Raw genomic sequence first — 22,145 nt, forward strand, 5'->3', positions numbered from 1 at the left:
AAGAAAAGAAAAAAAAAGAAAAGAAAAAAAAAGAAAAGAAAAAAAAAGAAAAGAAAAGAAAAGAAAAGAAAAGAAAAGAAAAGAAAAGAAAAGAAAAAAAAGAATAATCAGCAAAGATATATTTGAGATAAGGTAAGATGACCTATTATTCTATTTTTAAAACATTGCATTGAAAAAAATACTTCTATCACAGACTGAATTTAAATCACCTGCATGACTACTTCATTTTACATCCTTAAGGCTTCCAATGTGATCGAGATTTATTAAAAGTTTCCTTATACCTCCTAGTCATGAATTATGACTCTCAAACTCATAAGGTTCACAATTTCAAATAATTCCATAAAGACTCTCAGATTTTAGATGAATAACCTAAAATCTAAAAGATCAATGAAAGTATGTCAGTATTTAAAAGTGAGTATTATTAAAGTACTCTATGCCCTAAGGACCCATTCTATTTAATTTCTTAGCTACTAAAATGTTGGGAGCCTGACTGAGACTCAAAGCCAACATACTACTACTACTGACTTTGGCATATACCTTAGATCCTCAAAAGGCTCTAAAACTATGTAATGAAAGATTAAAATGTAACTCACCTTGGAGCTGTCAGTATTTAAAACTATTGTGCAGGCAAACGCTCCTGGGAATTCCATTTGCATAAAGACATTTGCCAAGATCTATGCATGCTCATGTGTTAAACTTTGCAGCTACAGTGCGTGGCAAGGATAGATTAGTCTTTTCCTGGTAGAGGCTACTTTCAATAAGAAAATTAAATAAATCCAAACATTATAAAGACATCTCCTTTATTCATATTATTCATTTCTCCAAGATTATTTCCTTTATCTAAGGAACATAAATATCCTGCTTATTTCAGACAAAGCTTTAAGTAAAGGCTTTGACTCCTGGAGAAAAATCATATGGTTACCAGTCAGCACTGTCTTTGTGTGTAAGAAGATGATATACTCATCCACACATATATACATGCACACACACACACACACACACACACACAGGCACGCACAGGCACACACGCAATATATATGTGCATATTTGTGTACTTATTGCATTTTCCTCATGATTATAGAAATAAGAATTTTGGAACATTCACAACTATATATGGACAATATGCACAAACTCACCCATATTTGTGCATCCATACTACTAAGAGTTGAGGAAAAGCTGGTGCTTGCTAGTCCAGAAAGAAATTAGCATGCAGCTAACATCAGAGGATACAGAAACACTCATTGCAAGTGTGAACGCATATTTGATTGCAGCACTGTGTCTTTCCTAGAGCTGACCTTATAAATTAAACAGTGTAAATCTCAAGTAAGTGTTTTCTGAACATTTTGATTCACTGTGAACATTAGGATGCCCTTCAAATTAACATCTAACATTCTTAGCCTATTGTTGGGCACGACTCCTTCATTACTGTTAACTGAGAAGATATACACACAAAACTAAACTAACCAGATTTTTTTTTTAATCTAGGGCATTTAGCCTATCAAATAGCAAGCAAAATCTACATCCAACGACTCACCCTCTCTACTCAATGTATGGGAAACCCTGAGGCAGGAATAGGGCCAGGAGTTTAAGGTCAACCTGGGTTATACAGAGATTTATACTCAAGCTTGAGCTTCAGCATGACCACGTCAGAAATTAAAAAGAATAGAAGAAAGTAAATACAATTTTTACTTTGGTGCTGAGAGGCAGAGTAACAATAAATGCTTATCTCTGCACACCCTGAATCTTCGAGGCTTGAGCATAATAATCCCAGATTATAAACAGGTCTCAGTCTAAACCGCTCTTCCTTGGGATGGCGTCTCCTGACTTGCCAGTGTTAAGGTGTGGTCTTACTATTTTCATCTCCAGTGTACTCTTTGGTTCCTTTGATTTTTTTTTTTTTTTGGCACTCTCCACTCCTGATGATATGTGGGTGCCTTTTCCTCCCCTTTAATTGTCAGTTCCAAATGGTTACTAACTGTGCCTGTCTTATTTACTCCTGTATATTCAATTCCTGGTAAATTGTGCAGCTGTGAAATTAAGAAGTATATATATATATATATATATATATATATATATATATATATATATATANATATATATATATATATATATATATATATATATATATATATATATATATATATAATGAGTGTTTAACGTAAACTCATCTCTAGAAAGTATGAACAGTAAGCTGGGGAAAATAATACATCAGAGAAGTAAGGGGTAGAAGTGTGTGCGTGTGTGTGTGCGTGTGTGTGTGTGTGTGTGTGTGTTTCCACGTGGTGTGTGGTTTTTGTCTGTGTTAATTAATTTTAAATAACCTGTTTTCTCTGCCCCCAGAGTGACAGCGCAATCAAATCCATGTGCATTCCAAAATCTCAGCTCAACAATTTGTTTGTATGTCAATCAAGAATGACGTTCAAGCATGAAAAGCGAAAGGAAGGACCAGTCTCATTCAAACAGAGAAATGGGCAACACACTCTCAGACTGACTTTTTTTTTTTTTTCCCAGAAAGCAACATATATTCCAGTAGAACCTTTAATCTGGGAGCTGTCCCTTCAAAAATTATGGGATGCAGAATCACACTAGCTATGCTAAGTTAACAACCTCATTGTCATATCGCTGAGAATTGGGAAACACTCTCTGAAAGTGATAGATGACACTCAGGAAACATGAAGACAAATGAGTAAATTACAATCTGAAGATAACCCATCAACCAACTTATTGCAGTTCTACAGAAGACCTTCTATGTGACTACCCTATATGTCCAGCCACACGTGTGCAACCCCACCAATTCCTGCCTCCTCCCTCTGGGTTCTCTGATTCCCCTGGTATTTTGGTCCCCAGAAAACTTACCTGTAGTGTCTCGAGATCTCTTCTTCCACCTGGGTTATAAAGTCGCATTTGGTGCACGAGTGTTCCTTGCTGTCCCTGACAGCCTGCTGCCCGTCAGATCCTAGCAGGTGGTTTGCCTCTTGTTTGACATCCGATGCTTGGGACTCATGCACGGTCTCATAGTGAAAGAGGAGCACATCTACATCGGGGGTAGAGAAGGAACACTGGTGGCATTGGTGTTTGACTCTCGAACTTCCGGCCACCCCAGGAGACAAGTGCAACAGCAACAGTGCACAGTGGGAACAATTACTTTTTCTACAAGCAAACGGATAAGTAATTTCTCCAAGGTGCTTTTCTGGGCTGCAAAGGCCTCTGGGACAGAATGGACAGTGCTTAATGGTACACTTGTGGATGTTATGGAGTTGCTGATAATGACGGAGAAGTGGACCCACTACAATCACATCAGGGCCATGGCTTTTGGAATATCTAAAGTCACAGAACTGACAGTTATAGCTCGTTACCATGTTATCCTCTGCTCCCTTGCTGGGGAAGTCCTTCTTTTTAGCCCCACTCAAGCCCTTTTCCGGCTTGGTCAATGGCTCTCCTTCTACACTTTTGGCTAGATCATTCTGATTAATGACAGAGCCCCTGGGAAGCTTGTCATTCAACTCTGGATTAAGGCCGCCCGACTGCACTGCTCCATGCTGCTTGCCATAATGTTCTAGCAGCTTAAGGGAGCTAGATGACTCACAGCTGAAACTACAAAATTTACACCAGTAATAACTGGTGGCCTCTGTACCATTCTGTCGTGAGGAATCGAGGGGCTTGATGGGCACTGAGTAGCCGACAGGGGTGTCATCTCCAGCTTTGACTGTCATTTTGTCCTGCCACTTTCCCACATCCCCAGAGTCACTGGCTCGAAGCGCAGGGATGGATTTGTTAGAGTTTTTCTCTGAAGGTTTCACACCCTCGGAGGACGGGAGAGACACTTTGATTTTATTCGGGTGAGTCTGAAGAAAATGCTGTTCTAGCTCAGTTGATGAGTTGCCCATATAAGTGAAATTGCAGAATTTGCAGCGGAAATACTTGGTGTTGCCTTGGCAATCTGGAGTTTTCCGTCCAATGCCAATGAACGTTCCTCCTGATGTGACCTGCAGTGTAGGAGAGATGGAAGTTACTTTAGATGTGTCATGAATTTAGTCACTTCCCTGGAAGGGAGGGTTATTTTCAAGTATTGAACACTTTTATAAAATGACAGTACTTTTCCTGCATCTTAGGAAACCACTTGAACTATGGGGGTGGGGCGCAGTCCTTATTTCTCACAGAGGACTATTTGAATACTTTATTTTAGGACAAAGGAGGAATATATGTAATAAAAGTACTTACTATAAACAATTCATAGAACTGAATAATATATATTTTAAGAAATCTCTTGCCAACTGAGTAAGGCTGTTCTGCATGACTGCAGAAACGCCCAAGTAACAAGGGGTTTCCATTTGAAAACCTAAGGTTTTCTATAAAAACAGAGGCAATGGCTCTGAGCTCACTCATTGAAGAGATTCTCCAAGGAAATGTGACATTCAGTCCTATAGCATTGAGGAGGAAAGCAAAGAGCAGTTCATTGTTTTAGACAAAACATAGATCCTAAAATGATTGCACATAGGGCTTCTAACAGAAGCTTAACTATGCACAATGAAACCAAATTAAAATGGAGTAGGCAAGAACACGGAGAATTTCCAACATTTCTCTGCCAAAGAATAGAGATACATCTGACAGGACTTTAATAACCATAGCCACTATTGCCTTCAGGATGGTCAAATGTTAAAATAAGGCAACGTTCCATGAAAAGCTCTGCAATTCTACTGTCTTTGATAAACTTTAGCTGCATAGTAAAACATGTTATAGAATATAATGCAACACTCAGAAGACACAGGTAGGAAGACAGAGTTCAAGACTGCCTTAGGCTAAATAGGCAGATTCTATCTCGAATAGAGAAAAGTAAAGAAAGGGAAATTTTATTGGTGATAGGTAGGCCTTCAAAGGTACTTCATAAGAAATTTCCAGATCTGAATAGGTATCTCAGTCAAGAATCATACTGTGCCTAAACTCATGGTTTGAAATTTGAATTACTGACTGGATCTTGAAAAATATAAAAATCTGGAAAAAAATAAAATATAAAAGGAAGGAAGGAAGAGGGGAAGGAAGGAAGGAAATATAAAGGAAAGCACTTCTTTCAAACATCAGTGATCTCTTATTTTCCAGCACCCAGATGTAATGTATGAAGCAAGTGGCAAAATCACGTTCTGCCTTCTTTAACAGCTGCTCAAAAATGACATGTGTGATCGCTGCTCATTTCCAAATCATTCCATGAGAAAAGTTTCAGCTTCTCAAAATCATCTGAATGTTCTACTTAAAATGCAAATTATATTCTGTAGTGCATTCCATTCCGCAATGGTTGTTTCTCTACTATATGGAACTAAAATGGAAACTTTTATTTGCTTTCCCAAAAGGCAGAATCTTAATCAAGTTACTTAAAGTCTCTGGCCAACAGCTTCCTTAATTGTGGTAGGTTCCAAATTCGTGTCCAGCATTATAGTTCTAGAAAAGATGATGATCACGTACAAGCACTCATGCATACACATACACACACACACACACACACACACACATGCACAAACATACATACATACACACACACACACACACACATACATACATAGACATAGAGTTATTGATATATTATATCAAGGACATAGAGTTATTGATATATTAAAGACGGTATCTCTGAACCACGAGAGCTAATACTGGAGAACCATGCCTGCCAGAAATCTGATAGTCAGCAGCTTGAAAGATAGCCAAAGTCAAATCCTTGACCAAAACCACCTAGAGCATCCTGACACTGATCAAAAAGAGCTGAAAGTTGCACAAAAAAGATTCTATTGCAGAGCTTCTACATGGACTTCCCAATTCACTAGAACTGAGAAGCAACCTTATTTTCAAAGAAACAAACATTTAGTGGGATGCTATTATCAATTACTTTTTGGGACTTAAGCACGGATCAATGTGGTAAATACAGATAGACTGTCTTATAATAACGATAAAGTACAAAAGTCTATAGATGAATAATTTTGTTGTTTTAGCTACTACATCGCTTCAATATGCTGACCTCTTTAACGTCAAAGACTGCAGACGTCTGCTTAAATAAGTGAGACTCTTGAGAAACTACCACAAGCCATCACTATGTTTGATTTTGCAATCTTTAAGGCCCACGTGCCCAGCCACACCAAATTAGTTGAACAGTTAGGACACATGTTCTTAGAAAACCCCTGCACATATGATTTTCAAGTAAAATACTATTTCTGGGCATCATGCTGTTCCTTTTGAATTGTCCCTAACTGTCGCCGGAGAGAAGTTTGAGTAACTATCAGGGAAGTATCTTGATTGAAATGTAATGAACTTCCAGACTATAGTAAGTCGCTTCAATTGGTGTTGACAATGTGTCTAAGAGATGAGTTTCTTCACCTGTGGAAGAAGATCTGTCAACTCCACTATTCAGTGCACTTTGAACAACTACTAAACTCCACAATTATCCTAAGAATACATCTCCAACATTCCACTATTTAGCTCTTTCACATGCAGCACAAACAACAACTAAAACTCACAAATCTTAGTTCGAGGTAAAGAGCATGGCCTTTGAGTCTTCTATAGATTACAAATATGCTTTATTGACTAGTGTCTGTAAACCATGCCGTTATGCAGTACAGAAAGCAAAATGGCTTGGGAATCACATATTATTAAAATACTATGGAGGGAAATACAAGGTTTTAGTATTCTGCTTAATTTTTCTCTCAAAAGGAAGATCTAGACTCTACTTATGGGATTCTTTTTTACAGTACCACATTTACTTAAGTCACAGTAATACATATCTGATATTCATTATTTGGCCACCTCTGAAACATAAAACACAATTTATTAGGCGACACTCTCCCTGTCTACTGCCCACACTGGTTTTATTTTTAGTACCTACACGTGTTAGTTTTGATCTCCTTCTGTCTTAGTTAAATAAAAATACACAGCAAGAAAAGTTTAAGCACTATCAGCCACAATTTATAAAACCTATGGTCAGGAGACAGCTCTTACACATAGTTACTCCAAACTTCCCAAAGTTTAGAATCCAACAATAATTGGAAAATTTTTTCCAGTTATGATTATACTAAAAAGATAGAAAACACAGACCATACTGATTTTCTTCCTTTCGTAACCAACACCTGAAATTACAATGAATTAATGCAGAAATTTTCTATGTAGATATTCACAAATTAAAATCATACAGTTGTATGTTCCTTTTGGATGATGTGTATTCCTCTAGCTCTTTAGTGCTGCTATGTGGCTTGTTCTGGGCTCTGGAGGGGAAATTATAATATAAGGAGCACAAACTGGACCACCTCTTTGTCTTAAGGATGTTTAAAGTGAAAGGTTCTGTATGATAAACACTTTTTTCAACTGTAGTCACATTGTCATGCATTTATCTGCTCCTAGACATTCTCCACATCAAATCTGTGACCAAACAGAAACCTTAGACTCATTCCCCCTCTCTATGAATATAAATAATGTTGCACACTTTTGCCATTTAATTACATTATTGTAAGCATCAAATGAGAACTCTAAAGCTATCCCATCCCGTGGAATTTTCCAAAGTAATAAAAATTTTGTTGGTTCTTCTCACTGCCATTGATAGGCATGGATCACATGTAGCTACTGAAATCGAAGCAGTGAAAATGACCTAGGCTCCATTTAACCTAAATGTTTTCTTAAATTTCAATTTAATAATTAAATAAAATCTAAAGAGCTACACGTGCTCATAAAGTGTATTAGTCAGAACGCCGCATGTATTAGTCAGCACACTGCAGAGCAATGTCACAAGAATAAAATACTACTTAATAAAATGACCCATCCAGTAAATTTCTCCTGCCAACATGATGAATAGACCAAATCGATGGAAACTGGTGACATCAGTGGCAAATTCAACACACTTTGTTCAAACGGTACGCTTAGCATAACTGAAAGGTTCCATTTGCTGTTACTCGGATAATGATCTATTTATACTCTTTCTAGATGGCCAGAAGAATGTGGTACTAATATTTGAAGTATGTAAGGGTTCCCTGCATTTAGGCTGAAAGAATGACTGTGACTGAGGACAAACAGTAAGTTTTCTCTGGTTCACCTGGAATAGAGAACCATGAGAAGTCACGGCAATTCTAACAAGGCCTTGACCTTCAAAAGAGCCCTTAACTGTGCCTTTCATATTAAAGCACATAAGCATATAACCTTCCAAAGACCAGTTAAAGCTACACATAAAAACCAGGCCACGTAACACCCCCCCCCCCACACACACACACACACATAGACACAGCCAACAACAACACCACCTAAACAAACAGAATTCAAAAAGGCAATACAAAACAAAACAAACAAATAAACAAAAGCAGATTTTGAACTTAGGCTCTCTGTTAGCAATAATGGGATTATTATGTTTTAATCCCAATTTTCAAACTTAGCAGCTTAAAATGAATTTATTCCTTCCACACAGTATTTTCCATGGGTTTTCTTCATAATTTATTGCATGTTGTTTAAAAGAAACATTTCACAAGAGAATTGAAAAACATTCAAAGATTGTTTCCTCATGGACTGTATGAATTCATTTGTTTCCCCCTGGTAATATGTGTTAAAACTGAATAAAATAATATCTAAAGGAATATGTCAAGGGAAAATGTTTTAAAGCCTCCGAATTCTTAAAGTGACACTTTAGTACAATTACACATTTTCAACACATTAGAAAAAGGAGTTGTTTGAACCGCACACAAACTCTCCCTCAGATGTGGTTCCGTTTCAAGTACTGTAATTGATGACAACAGAGCAAAGGAGGAGGGTGCTAATTTGAGAGGGCTTGAGGTTATGGGCTGATAGTCAAAAAGGTAAAAAACCTTCAAAATAAAAAGCTAGGTTACTGAATGAAGATCACTGCTGAGATAATGGACTTTCATATTTCTTGAAGAAATCTATAAGGGATGGACAAGGCTGAAAACAACTATGCCCAAATTTAACCTGTTAATATACATAAGGATTGCTTCTGCATGTGTAGAGCTTCAAAAATCACATTCCCGAAAGCCTAGTGCACTTCAGGGCCGCGCTTCTGAGGGCGAAGAAGTGCTTAAAATTTTCAGTGGCAATCAGCCTTCTCTCTACACGGCTTATTCCTGCAGCCTGTTCTTATCGGTGTCACCACGATAATTCCTGTGAGTCCTCTTCTCATTTGGATTTAAAGAAGCCAACTAAATGGGAGTGGCGGTCAAAATTTAAAGTATTCCGGGGGGAAGGGGGCAATTAAAAAAAAAAAAAAAGTAATGCTGATTCTTCACAGACAAATAGCTTACTTAAATTTTCTATTGTCATTTCACTTGGTGTAACTGGTTTTCCTCTGAGCACCTGGTAACTAGAATGACAGAAGACTGGGAAATCGTCATCCTAACCCCAATAAAAAACTGGGCGCCAAGTTGAGGAGATGGAGCTCAGCTGGTCACAGTGTCTGTCATCTAAGCATGAACTCATATAACTACCCTCTGTTCCTATAAAGCCAAAGCTTTAAAGGACACAGAGAGCAGGATTTCTGCAGGCCACTAGCCAAACTCCAGGATCAATGAGAGGCCTTCTTACAAGGATGTAAAGTAGAATGAGATTGACTTCTAGCATGCATCTTTGCAGCCCACACATGACTGCGCAACGCCATATCTCACATACACACACACACACACACACACACACACACACACACACACATACAAATAAATATTAAAAATAATCCGGAAGTCAACATTTTACTGGAACCGACAAAATGCGAGTATGTTGTAGGCAGGGTGCTCCTCATAGGACACATCTACATCCAGTCTGCCTCTCACTACTGCCCTACACGGAGATTCAAAAAAAAAAAAAAAAAAAAAATAGAGTGCATGTGTGTTGCAAGAGGAAATATAGGCTGGGGAGAACAGAGCTCAGTGTGAAATTGTTGCCTAATATGCACGAGCCCTGCATTGGATTCTCAGAACGGACAATGAAAAAAAAAAAAAAAAAAAAAAAAAAACCACAGGGAAAAATGAAAAAGGAAGGGAACAGTAGTGGACTTTAGGAAGCAGAGTTCAATATCTGAATGAACAGAATATCTTTCCTCCAAAGAGCTTGTTTGTGGGGTATTTTTACCAGCTGAGAAGCACTAGCAATTAACAAGGAACGATAGTTCAAAACTCACAAATGTCTGTGATTTAACACAAAAATCTCACACATGCACTGAAAAGATGGCTCAGCATGTAAGAACACATACTGCTCTCATAAAGGATCTCAGTTCAGTCCCCAGAACTGCTATCATGTATCTCAATCTCCAGGAAGATTTGGGCCCTCCTCTGTCCTCAGATAACTGCACTCACATGCTCATGTCCCCCCACAAACACACACCACACCACACACAAACACACATACACCATACACACAGACACACATACTCATACACATGTGCACACACACTACATGTACTACATCTCTCTCTATCACACACACACACACACACACACACACTCACACCATTCACAGACACATACACAACACACAGAGAGATATACACAAATAGCACACACACACACCACATATACTACATCTCACACAAACACACCCCATATACTTACCACATATACTGTATCACACACACACTCACACCACATGTATATCACACACACATAATACCATCCACAAACACACATATACCAGACAGAGAGAGACACACACATACATCACACACACACACACCACATATACTACATCACACACACACACATACACACACACTAAAAATGCTTTTAGAAAACTCACATGAAAATAGATAATGAAAACAGTATAGTATGTGCTGCTTCTGCTGAGTTCATAGTTGCAGGACAACAAATGTAGACCCTACCTAAAATGAAAAGACAGAAAAGAGTTCAACTGGGAAGAGACAAGCTGATATCTGAGGAGAAGCCTCAGAGCAGAGCTAATGTAAAGGCTAAGGAGCTAAAAGGAACCTCAATAAACTCAGAAATGAGGGGAAGGCCTTCCTAGGACTGCGGAAGCATCCCCAAAGGGAACGCAAACCTAAGACAGGAGGGAGCAAAGAAAGGAAGAAAGTCAGAGCCTAAAGGGAAGTAGACAACATGAGGGAAGGAAGAGGGGCAGAAGAGAGAAAATATCAAGGAAGGGCTATAAGAGGAGGACAGAAAGAAGAGATGAACAAAAGAAAAAGAATAAAAGAAAGCAATGTGGGGAAGGAGAGATGGTGCGGCTGGAAGCCCATGCAGCACAAGCCAGATGCTCTGAGTCTGAGCCTATCCGCAGAAAGATGGGAGGGAATCCAGCTGCAATCCCAGCACTCTGTGGTGAGATGGGAGACTGAGACAGGAGACTGATCCCTCTGCACAGCTAGTCTAGACATAGTATGGAGGCAGAAACAACAAAAGAGATCTGCCTGAATAAGGTGGAAAGCAAGAAAACACTTCTGAAAGTTGTCCTCTGAACTACACCACACACATACACACAAACGCACACAAACACCCCACACGACACACAGCACACATACCACGCACACACATACATACACACACATACACACAAACACACACAAACACACCACACCACACATAGCACACAGCACACATACCACACACACATAAACACACACATACACACACACACACACACACCATACACATATACAACATATACTATCCACCACATACACAAACATATATACACCACACATATGCACCACACACACACACACACAGTACACATAGCATATACCACATACAAACATATATACACCACATGTACACACCACACATACCACACACAAACATATATACACCACACACATAAACATATACAACCATACACACATATATACCACATACAACATACCACACATACCACACATACCACACAACACACACACACACACACACACACACACACACACATACTACCCAGAAATATACACACAGAGTAAATTAAAATTTTACAAACTAAAATATTCTAAATATAATTAATGTTGGAAGTACAAAAATAAAAAATAAAGAAATAAAATGTATTTATTTTCTGCCTCCAAGTCCATCTCTGCTTTCAAAGAGGCAGAAGGTAGTGGCATAATTACACGACCGTGGAGAATACAAAAGGATGAGTGTGCCCCTCCCCCTTTAACATTAGTCTTCACGGACATATCCACTGAAGAAAACAACTCTCAGACCTTCTACAGATTATGAATTCTTAAAACAAAGACCTGTGGGGAAAAGACTGTAAAAGAAATCAAATGCATGTATGAAGCATCCCTTAATCTGGGAATAACATTGTAGTCTTCGTTGAGTAAGGCAAAATTTGCCTTGTACCCACTCCGTCAAAACTAGTTTCTGTAGCCAAAGAATCAGTGAAAATGAATTGCAGTGATTAAAAAGGAGACAAATCAACACATCTCATTTTCTCTCCAGTGATTTCAATTATAAGCCTAGCAAATGCCGATACGGCGGCATCATTCTGCATGGCTGAGCTCACGGAGAATCTCAAGGAGATCACAAACGTCTGCACATTTAAAAATGACGCAGCATGGGGATCAACTAGCTCATGGGCTGTTGGACTTCTCTCCCACTTGTCTCTATGGAGTAAATGCAATTTCCCTTTGAGGAAGCTGTACACTGCAGGAGTTATGAGGCCAGGCTTCTGGGGCCTGCCGCTCATGGCTTACATCCGATCGACCCTAGTTATGTAACTCTCTCTCATGGGCATGGTACTTTAATCCCTCTATACGTGCTTCCTCTTTCCTTCTAATGGATATAATGGTAGTGTCTACTTCAAGGGTTTTTATGAAGATGAGTTGATTAATGCACATAAAGAACACAGGGACACATCAGCACAGAAGAAGCCCTTAATAAATGCTAGCTATTATTAAATGTAAATCTAAATCCGGGGGAGGAAAGCTATGTGCAATATTTATTATGTAAACTGAGAGATGATGAAAGAGGAATAGATCAACTTAAAACTACTGACAGCATAAAGGCTGCCTTGGCCATTCAATAAAAACCAAGCAAGGTTGAGGGCCTGAAAATGCATCATATCTTTGTTAAGATTTGAAGTCATGGGATGACTAAAAGTAAGACATTCTAGGTCCTAGGTTGAATGAGTCTCAGAACAAAAGAAAATCAGAAAGTGAAATGATATTGCTTTTTCTCTGCACACTTCCATTCACTTGGGGCATTCACTGTAGATCTGTGCCTTCCACAGCTGCAAGTTTGCTATAATTATGATGACCCAAAGAATGAAAAGCACCCAATAATCTGCCTGCTTGATACAGTTAGCAGAGCAGGCCATTTGGAAGATAAAACGTTTATGAACAGTTGAATGAGTCCAAATTTGATTGGATGCACTGATAATTATGGGATTTTTTTTTATTTAATCCTAAACATTCTGCCTTGAGAGAAACACTGATATTCTAAATGACAATAAACAAACCAAAAACCAAAGATCGTTCTCAAATTAACACAGCCAAATGGAGATTTAACTGCCATGCAGGTAAATGGATTAGTTAGGATGGTCAAATTCTCCTCCTTGGGGGCTACCTTATCAAGCTTAGCCATCTCCACTGATGAAAATAACCTGGTAAATGCCAGAACTTTGCTTTGCTTTATGGCCTTGGGGTGAGCATATGTTTTATTTTGCACACTTTATTACTTGTTAAAGAGATACAGCCCTGAAATAAGTCTGGATTCATACACCAAACATTCTGTACTCCATAGACAGTCTGAATTGATTAAAGTCTCGTTCACCAGTTTTGTTTTGTTTTTTTTCTAAGATGCAATAGTTCTCAACTGAGAAAAACAAAGAAACAGAACCTGCTAAGATCTACAACTTCCCTTATATGCCAGATCAAAGGGAACTGCAAGGCAAAAAAGGAAATATTTGCAAGTAAAATTCAAGACAAGTCAAAATAAACCACAATGAGATTAATGTTCCCTGATGTTTTATTTTTTTTCTTTTTGCTTTGTTGTGTTTTTCCTTTACTTTTTTCATCAAAACTTTAATTCCTATGTTTAACTGAATACACTATATGCTAAGGACATACAGAGCCCCTATAGTTGACTGTGTTGAAAATATAAAAACAATGGATAGTTTCCCATCATTAAAATCTGCTCTTCCTGTTTCGAACATTGCATATTGTACAGCTGCGCTAAAAATATTTATGAAACAGAAATGTAGCATTCCTGGTTCAAACAGAAGAGGGTCCCTGGTAAGTTAAGAAAGGATCCTTCTAATAAAGTTTGGATTTCCCTCAAGGCCAAAGTGAATCTCCCAGAGGGAATCCAGTAGCTACTTTCATAGAGTCCTGAATAATGGACAACAGCAGAAAAGATCTGCTAATATGGAAAGGTTTGTGTGCATCTTGAGCTTTTATCAGCTTGGGATAGTGTAAACACTTTCCCGTGGGAAGCACAACTTGACAGGACTCCTAATTTTATAACCTGATCTGAGAGCTAAAAGCTCCCCCATAAAGATGATGCAAACGCCCTAATGCACAGCACATTAAGGCCTAATGAAACAGCAGAGTCGGCGTTGTTAATGCAAGCCTCCATTCAGAGAAGGTTTAAATATAAGCATAATAAAGCAGATTAAAAAGAAAGAGGCTGTAATTACTTTTTAAAGAACTCAATCTCTTGTCCTATTATTGGTCTACCTGCGAGCCTCAAAGACTGAATACAGATAGTAAAACTGACATGAGGCTTGCCAATCAGGCCATATCCATTCTTCTCAAATATGTAAAAGAAAAATCCTGACAAAACACAGAGGGGGACGAAACATTGGGAAACCAGAATCCTTATCATACCAAGAGGTTCAGAACTAGCCATTATATTTTGTCGTGTTTTGGGTTGTTTATGTTTTGATGTGGTTTGGATTCCATTATTTTTAGTATGGATGGGGAGGTCATTTCTACTTTTTGTTCTCAGGGCTGTTCATCCAACCACAAAATGAACAGTGGAGAACCTTGTGAATTCCTCAGTACAAAACAAGACAATGGTGGTTCTACGGTGATTTGTCTTCACCTAGCCTTGGTTCTTTATCTACAGGACGAGTTGTTGGGGATATCATTTACATGGATGTTATTTGTGTCATATATTACCTGTGCTATTGAACTTTCAAATGTTGATAATGTATATATGAAAATCCAAGAAGCTTTTTAAATAACTCCAACTTCCAAACTAGTTATCTTATATTTGCAGTAAACTGGTTCAATTAATTTAAAGAGCCATCCATGTCAAACCAAACTATAGATCAAAGGAACAGAGTCCTCTGAGGTCTTTCTTCTGCTCCTTTTTCTTGGTCTAACATGTAATAAATCTATCATTACCTGACTGCTCTGAATGCTCCCTAAAAACAGTTTAATTGAAAAAATTAACGAATGGTTCATCCATTTCTGCAATTGCCTTAACTAATGTAGTTCAGTAAAGGATTCCTGAAATTGTTCATAATACTGGCATCTAAAATAATATTATCGGTATATATATATACAAGCCATTAATCCACAAAAAACAGTATATACATGTATGCCTGTATACATGTATGCCTGGATAGATGATAGATGGATGGATAGATAGATGGATGGATGGATGGATAGATAGATGGATATACATATTTTTTATAGAACTCTGAATTAAAGAAATTCTGTAGTCAGTATTTTATCTCATAGTTTTAGCCAAAGAAAGAACTAGTCAAAGAACATTTCTACAGCATAAATCTGTGAGGGCAAAAAAGCAATTTTAACCATGCCTTTGGTGTTGAGTATATGTAGAAAGAGTATCTGTTTATTTGTAGTTCAACATGGACACTAGTAAGTTACTCAGACATGTTTGTGTATCAGTATTAGGTATGTATGCAGCATAAGTTCAAAATCATCATTGGTCAATAGTGTTCTTGGTGTTCTCTTCACAAAAAAAAAAAAAAAAAAAAAAAAAAATGAAATTAACTTCCTGTAGATTTGGCCCTAAACCTATCCACTTCCTTGAAAGAATTACCCACTTTCCCCATGGGTTGTTTTTATGCTACATGCTGCAGTATTTTCTTCAACTGAAGAAGAAAATGAACCAATTCTAACAAGATCACCTTCCTGCCTGCGGTTACCTATCACTTTTCTTTGCTGCATGCATAGTAGGGATTTAGTGCACAGTACAGTTGATGATCAGCTGTTTTATTTCCAAATTCAGATAGCTCACACATCTGTTTCATTTCTAAAATCACTGCCCAGGAAAAGTGTTCCACCCAAACATAAACTTTACTATAAATAACTAAGAACCTAACAAATAACTATTTGGGGGAAATGGAAGTGTGTTTAAAAAATCTGAATTCTTCCAAACCCTAGGCCTTAGTAATCTTTTTAGAGCCTTCCTGACAGCCGGGATCAGCTTCCCTCAGAAGTCGTCCCCAGAGTGAACAAACTGAAACTGCCGGAAATCCAGGTATTAACATCATATTACTTGCTAATTATAAAACACCGTTTCGCATACTGACTTTATGCACTTCCAACCCTTTTATCTAAAACTCGTATTTGCTTTCCAAATCAGAGCTTGACAGCAGAGTGTATCTGACATAAGACAGCGAAATGATCCTTAATAAGACAGGAGTTCAAAAGCATGCAGCTTTTATGCATAATAACTATGTCGCCTTAATTCGCTGCTCCACAGAGATAACTCTATTTGTAGAAATTCAGAGAAGATGGAAATTTTAAAGATGAAACTGGCTTATTAAGTTTTGTCCATAGCCCCTCTCAAATGCTGATGCCCACTCTGACGCTGAGGGGACTCAGAATTTTCCATCCTGATCCTTTTTACAAATATTGCAAAAATCTTTTACTCCTATCCTTTGTAACCTAACTTTCTTAACTGATGCTGTTCAGTAGAAAAATTGTAAGAATGAGGTAGGAAGGTGACAAAAGTGACTGCCAAGGGACTTCCTGGACTAAATAAGTGCTATGGGAACTCATTTGTTCTATGGCATTTCTAATAATTCATAAATAGTATTAGCTATCACATACTTTGTGATCTCCCTCTCCTTATAATACAATAACAATTTATATGATGTAACAAAACAATATTCTTTACAGACTGGTCATGAGCTTCAACTATGATAAAAATCATGAAAACCAAAATTAAATATTGAATTTTTTATATGTACTCCAATGTTTCATTCAAATTAAATTATTATACTTTAGTATTTTTTCACGTCATTTCTGCTTTCAACTGGGCAGAAAAATAGATGAAAACAGCATATGGGTTTCAACAAAAGTGTAAACATTTCAGAAATTATTACCATTTTCCTTAAATGGACAAAGGGATGCTTTATTGGCTTGCATAAAAGTCATTCAGGGCTCCTTACTACTTATAGTCTCATTGAAATTTTTAGTCAATGCAAAATGTTACTTTCAATTTTCATTTGTGATGATTTCAATATTTCAGGAGTATGTATGTCTCCGTCACTGTTGATATTACTCAACTCTAATTAGACTAAGGATAAAATCAAATACTAATTTAAATTACAAAACTGATTGACCCAGGAGAAAGAATATAGGAGAAACCTAATCGTCAGAAACTAGGATCAAGGCAATGAGTTATCATCATGAGCAGTCAGGGATCGCTGCCATCGCTGGAGGGCCGAAAATATCTAACGATCATGAAGTAGATCAAGAAATGGGAATCTTAGCTCATTCCACGAACAGACTTTTCCAAATCTAATGGAAATTTTGTACTCCCCTCTCCAGTGGGAAATGGAACTCTGAATACACATTAGAGTGGACTAGCAATGAGATACACCCATCTTTTCTATAGGGCCTAAAAACTATGTGTCTGGCCTTGGGAGGTGACAATGAACATGAAAATATGTATTCATATTTCATCACGAATCACTTATTTTTTTTTTTCTTCCTCCTGGCAATCACAAGAGAACACACAAACCTGTACATCGTAGGTTCCGTTTAGTAAAGCGGGCCGTGAAGAGCTGAGATCCTGCAGCACGCCAGAAAGCACAGACCGGTTGGCCTTCTGGAAGTCTTTGGAATGGCTGAACTGCACCATGTTATGAAGGGCCAAGATTTTGCTGTCCAGCTCAGCATCCTGCCTGGTGCGGTTATGCAGTCCTAGGTGATACTTTCGGAAGTGCTTAATCAGATCTGTGGGGTCGTTGCCATAGTAACCGTATCCACAGATATTGCATTTAAAGTCCTGAAGCTCTGGAGAGAGAGGTGCCGGGTCTGGGTTGTCATTCACCAGTAAGTCACCTTTGGGTTTACTCAGTCTAACACCCCCATCTGAAGGCACTTGTGGGTTTTTTGAGGCCACGGAAACTGGACTCAAACCTTGACAATTGGCTTGACCGCTCTGCACTGGCCCTGTTTCCTCAGTGGCCTTTGGTGACATTTTATGCTCTTCCTTTGTCTCCAATGAATCCCCTGATGGGGTGCAGGCCATATCTTGAGGGTCATCTGCCTCTGCTCTTTGAGGAGACTTCAAGGGCTCACAGACTCCCCCAGCAGCTGGAGATGAGAAAGCCAACATATTTCTGTCTGTTACCTCATCATGTGGGAAGGAGGCAAGGTTCCCTCCCTTGCTGGGGCTTTCATAATTGAAGCCAGCCTTCTCACTCAGGCCTGAGATTTGCAAGTCCTTCTTACTGCTGGAAGACGGCTCTTGGCCATGCGTGCTGTGTTCCTCCTTCGAGTTCAACTCTGCAACATCACTCTGATCTGTATTTTCTGACATCTGATCTGCAGACAAGTCTTTGTTCTTCCCAGATACCTTGCTCTCTGTAGCTGTTGGCTCCAGGGTTTGACCCTCGCCTTCACTAGCAACGTTTCTCAGAGGGGGGTTCTTTTTCCGGACCATATCTGTGAACACATAGGGAAAAATGAAGGTACATGGTTATTGGAAGATTATGCACAGGTAACCCAATCTAGGATATTTTACAGCCTATTCAAGGTCTTCCAAGGTGCACAATAAAATAGTTCCTCTGGGGGCAGGGGATTGAGATTGCTTTAAATAGGAAAACAAAAGGTAGCAATCAGACAAAAGCAAATCATTGATATTTGAAATGGTTTAACGCAAAAGCTGGCTGATATATTCTCTTAAGGTAGGCTATGAATATTAAAAAACTCATAGCCATGTTTATCATTGCCACCCATATTATTTTTGACTAATTTTCCTTACTTTCAATTATGGTCAATGATAAGTATACACATATCTACACATGTTATCAAATCTATATTGTATATATGCAGGTATGCTGTTTACAGAACAGAGATGTACATGTTTAACTTTATAAAACATATATTGAATGTTTGTTCCCAAGAAATAGTATGTACATATTATTACTAAGTTGCATTTTTAGATTGTTACACTGAGAGGAATATAGTTTCAAAGAAATAGATTCATGTAAAAAAAAAAAAAAGGAACAGACAGCTATATCGTGAACTGAGTGAAAACTATCAACTCCCCACCAGGAAAGAGGATAATGAACATTTCTTATATGCACTACCAAGAAGTTCTTTAAAACCTAAGGATACCACCCTGGAAGTTGAAAGTAGGGCCTGACATGTGTTACAGTGACAGGTGAGGTTTCACCAGGACTCTGTGGAAATCCACTAAGCCCGTGTGGTCTCGCCTAGAGCACAATATGGAAGTTGATACAGGCCACTGTCATTCTGAGGCTGAAATGACAAGATCTTAGCAATTTCTGGTGATTTTCTTCCCATGCCAGTGCTACTGACCCTGCCTTAGGCCTTTAGTAACATCAGTAGCTAAAATTTAAGCACAGACCCAAGTGATATTAGTGACCAGGACTAGAATAATATTGAGAAATAAATAGTATCCTACAAATGAAAGAGCATATTAACAAAGGCCAGTTCAGAATGGGGCTCTATGGTCTTTGTTCTTTAAGCTTTAGTCTGAAAAACTCAAGTGTTGCCTAAGTCATCACTCAAAATGTCTCTCTGAAATTTCTATGTGCTAATTTCTAATAAAGCAAGCTTTCTTTGTTATTAACAGACTTTGCTGGGAGGACCAGTTAAGTAAAGTAAGTTATAACAAAACTTATGTGCTGGAAAAATTCAAATTAGCATCATGGCTTAGGTGTTTTTCTCTGTTACTCCTCCCTGGGCTGCACAACTCCACTAGCTTGAAAGGCGTGGGCGGGCCTTTGCTTCTGAACAGCTCTAGCCACTCTAAGTTACTGTGATATGAATCACTGAACATGATAATGTACTAACGAGTAAACAGTCCTTGATGAGGTGATATTTCACTTCAGTAACTATTGTTGAAGACAGTTCGACAGCACTTTAAAAACTACAATGTTCTCCTTACGCACCAATAATCATCATTCATCATAGATCCACATAAGCTTCCCCATGCAGTAACAAAACGAAGTTAAAAGAGTGAAGATTCAAGACAAAGGGTTAGTCAGGGGAGCAACATTGCAAAGGAGGAGGAATATTCACCTTAACTGGTCAGTCCATGAGAGTCTCAAATGAAAGAAACTAGGGACCTGCTTTGTAATTTGGGACACAGGTTAACTATGTATTTGCAATGTTTGAATTTCAATGTTGCTTTCGCTGACAGCATCTAAGGGTGCCTGTATTGGTCTGTCAGATGAGGCTCTGGTAGCCTTGGGAGTGCATGTGAAAGATTACAAGGCAATTTTAAAGCTAACCATCGAAGGGGAAAACTTTAAGGAAAAAAAGTAAGAACCTAAAACATTAGTTATTATTTAAACCATAAATGTAAACAAAACCCATGTTATTGCAAACCAAATATAGTGGCATGTGCTTGTAGTCTTAGCAATTCGGGATGCTGAAAGAGGATCAGCTGAGCCCAGAAGTTCTGGAGTAACCCATGGAATACAATGACATGTGTGTGCGCACACGCACATGTGCATGCACTTAGGTATGTTTACAAATTTATAAGCTCAAGTTAAGTATTTATACCTTTATATGAGTGTGTATATATTTATGTACTTATATTTAAAATTGACCTAGAGGACAGGATGCTCTCGTTCATAGTGTCAAGAGTTCCTACACATAAAATGATACTGTTTTGGGACACACCTCTTGCCTCTCCTTACAGAATTCTGATTTTTTTTTTTTTTTTTTTGTACATTTCCCATTATCTCATCCTTATCCACTACAGTTTGGTCCTTCTTTGGTCAAGTGGTTAACAACCCTAACATTTGTGTGGCAACTTTTCTCCTTAGCTTACCTACATTCTAACAATGAATAATGTGAATTATTCTAACTGAAATAATGTGAATGAGGTTGCCCAAAGCTATAAAAATTCTGTATGAAAAGACAGAATATCTGTAGAAATCATAATCTGGTTTATGAAGGTTACCTGTCTATCAAAATGAAGAGCAAATGGTTTATGCCCATATATTAATGTCAACGTGATTGGGAAAATGAAAAGAAAACTAAGATAAAATTCTTAAAAGTGAATTGATCTAAATACATTCATATTGGGGGAAAAAAAGGACATTTTTTTAGAAGAAAGAAGCATTTTAGATCTCTGCTGATTTATACTTTATCATATATATTTTTCACTTTTCATGATTTTACTATCATGAAAAATGTAGTGGGTAAAAGGTTAAAAATTACTCCACCAACATCATTAAGAATTGAAAAAAAAAAGAGAGAATTTAATTAAATTATCTGCTCAAAATTTAGTTCCTTCTTCCACCCAAGAACAGGCCTTCAGAAAGCGTATGACTCACTGATGTCTTATGTTCAACAGAGTCCTTACTAATATATATCGCAAAGAATGTTAAACTGCTAAAACTTCAAAGAGGAATCAGAGAGGTCATTTGGGTTTTATATTGTGCTGTGGGGGGTAGAGGCATGTTCTTTTTAGTAGCTGTTTTTTTTTTTTTTTTTTTTTAAAAATGTGGTTAATTTATTTGAGTATACTTTGAAGTAGCTATAGAAAAAACCTTTTTTTTACTGGAATTATATCATCATAATTTTTCAGAGTGACATATTATGTAAATATAAGCACATTTGCAATACTTCTGAGTGGAAGAAACTCCCCTCTCAAGTCATAAGTTAGATAGCACAAGACTATAGCCACCCGCCAGTTATTATCTCCAAGACAAATAACAGATTGCACGATGTTTCACTGTGTGCCAAGAACTTTTCCAGTGAACATTTTCGCTTGAAAAAA

At 37.9% G+C, this 22,145-nt stretch overlaps 1 protein-coding gene across 9 annotated transcripts in view; it reads right to left on the reverse strand.

Annotated features, from left to right (window-relative positions):
• The window catches only part of Trps1 (transcriptional repressor GATA binding 1), a 241,250-nt gene that overhangs the window by 179,340 nt on the left and 39,765 nt on the right, over nucleotides 1–22,145 (reverse strand). For 7 of the 9 annotated variants that reach the window (XM_021216717.2, XM_029547810.1, XM_029547808.1 and 4 more), the window contains 2 exons: nucleotides 17,901–18,829; nucleotides 2,857–3,986 (listed from right to left, as the gene is read on the reverse strand). In XM_021216717.2, coding sequence (XP_021072376.1) covers nucleotides 2,857–3,986; nucleotides 17,901–18,827 — 2,057 coding nt within the window. In that variant the 5' untranslated portion in view covers nucleotides 18,828–18,829. The remainder of the gene's footprint in view (nucleotides 1–2,856; nucleotides 3,987–17,900; nucleotides 18,830–22,145) is intronic. The other 2 variants (XM_021216718.2, XM_029547813.1) reach the window with 1 other exon arrangement.

This window comes from Mus pahari, chromosome 17, assembly GCF_900095145.1.
Source record: "Mus pahari chromosome 17, PAHARI_EIJ_v1.1, whole genome shotgun sequence".
NCBI classification, from domain to species: Eukaryota; Metazoa; Chordata; class Mammalia; order Rodentia; family Muridae; genus Mus; species Mus pahari.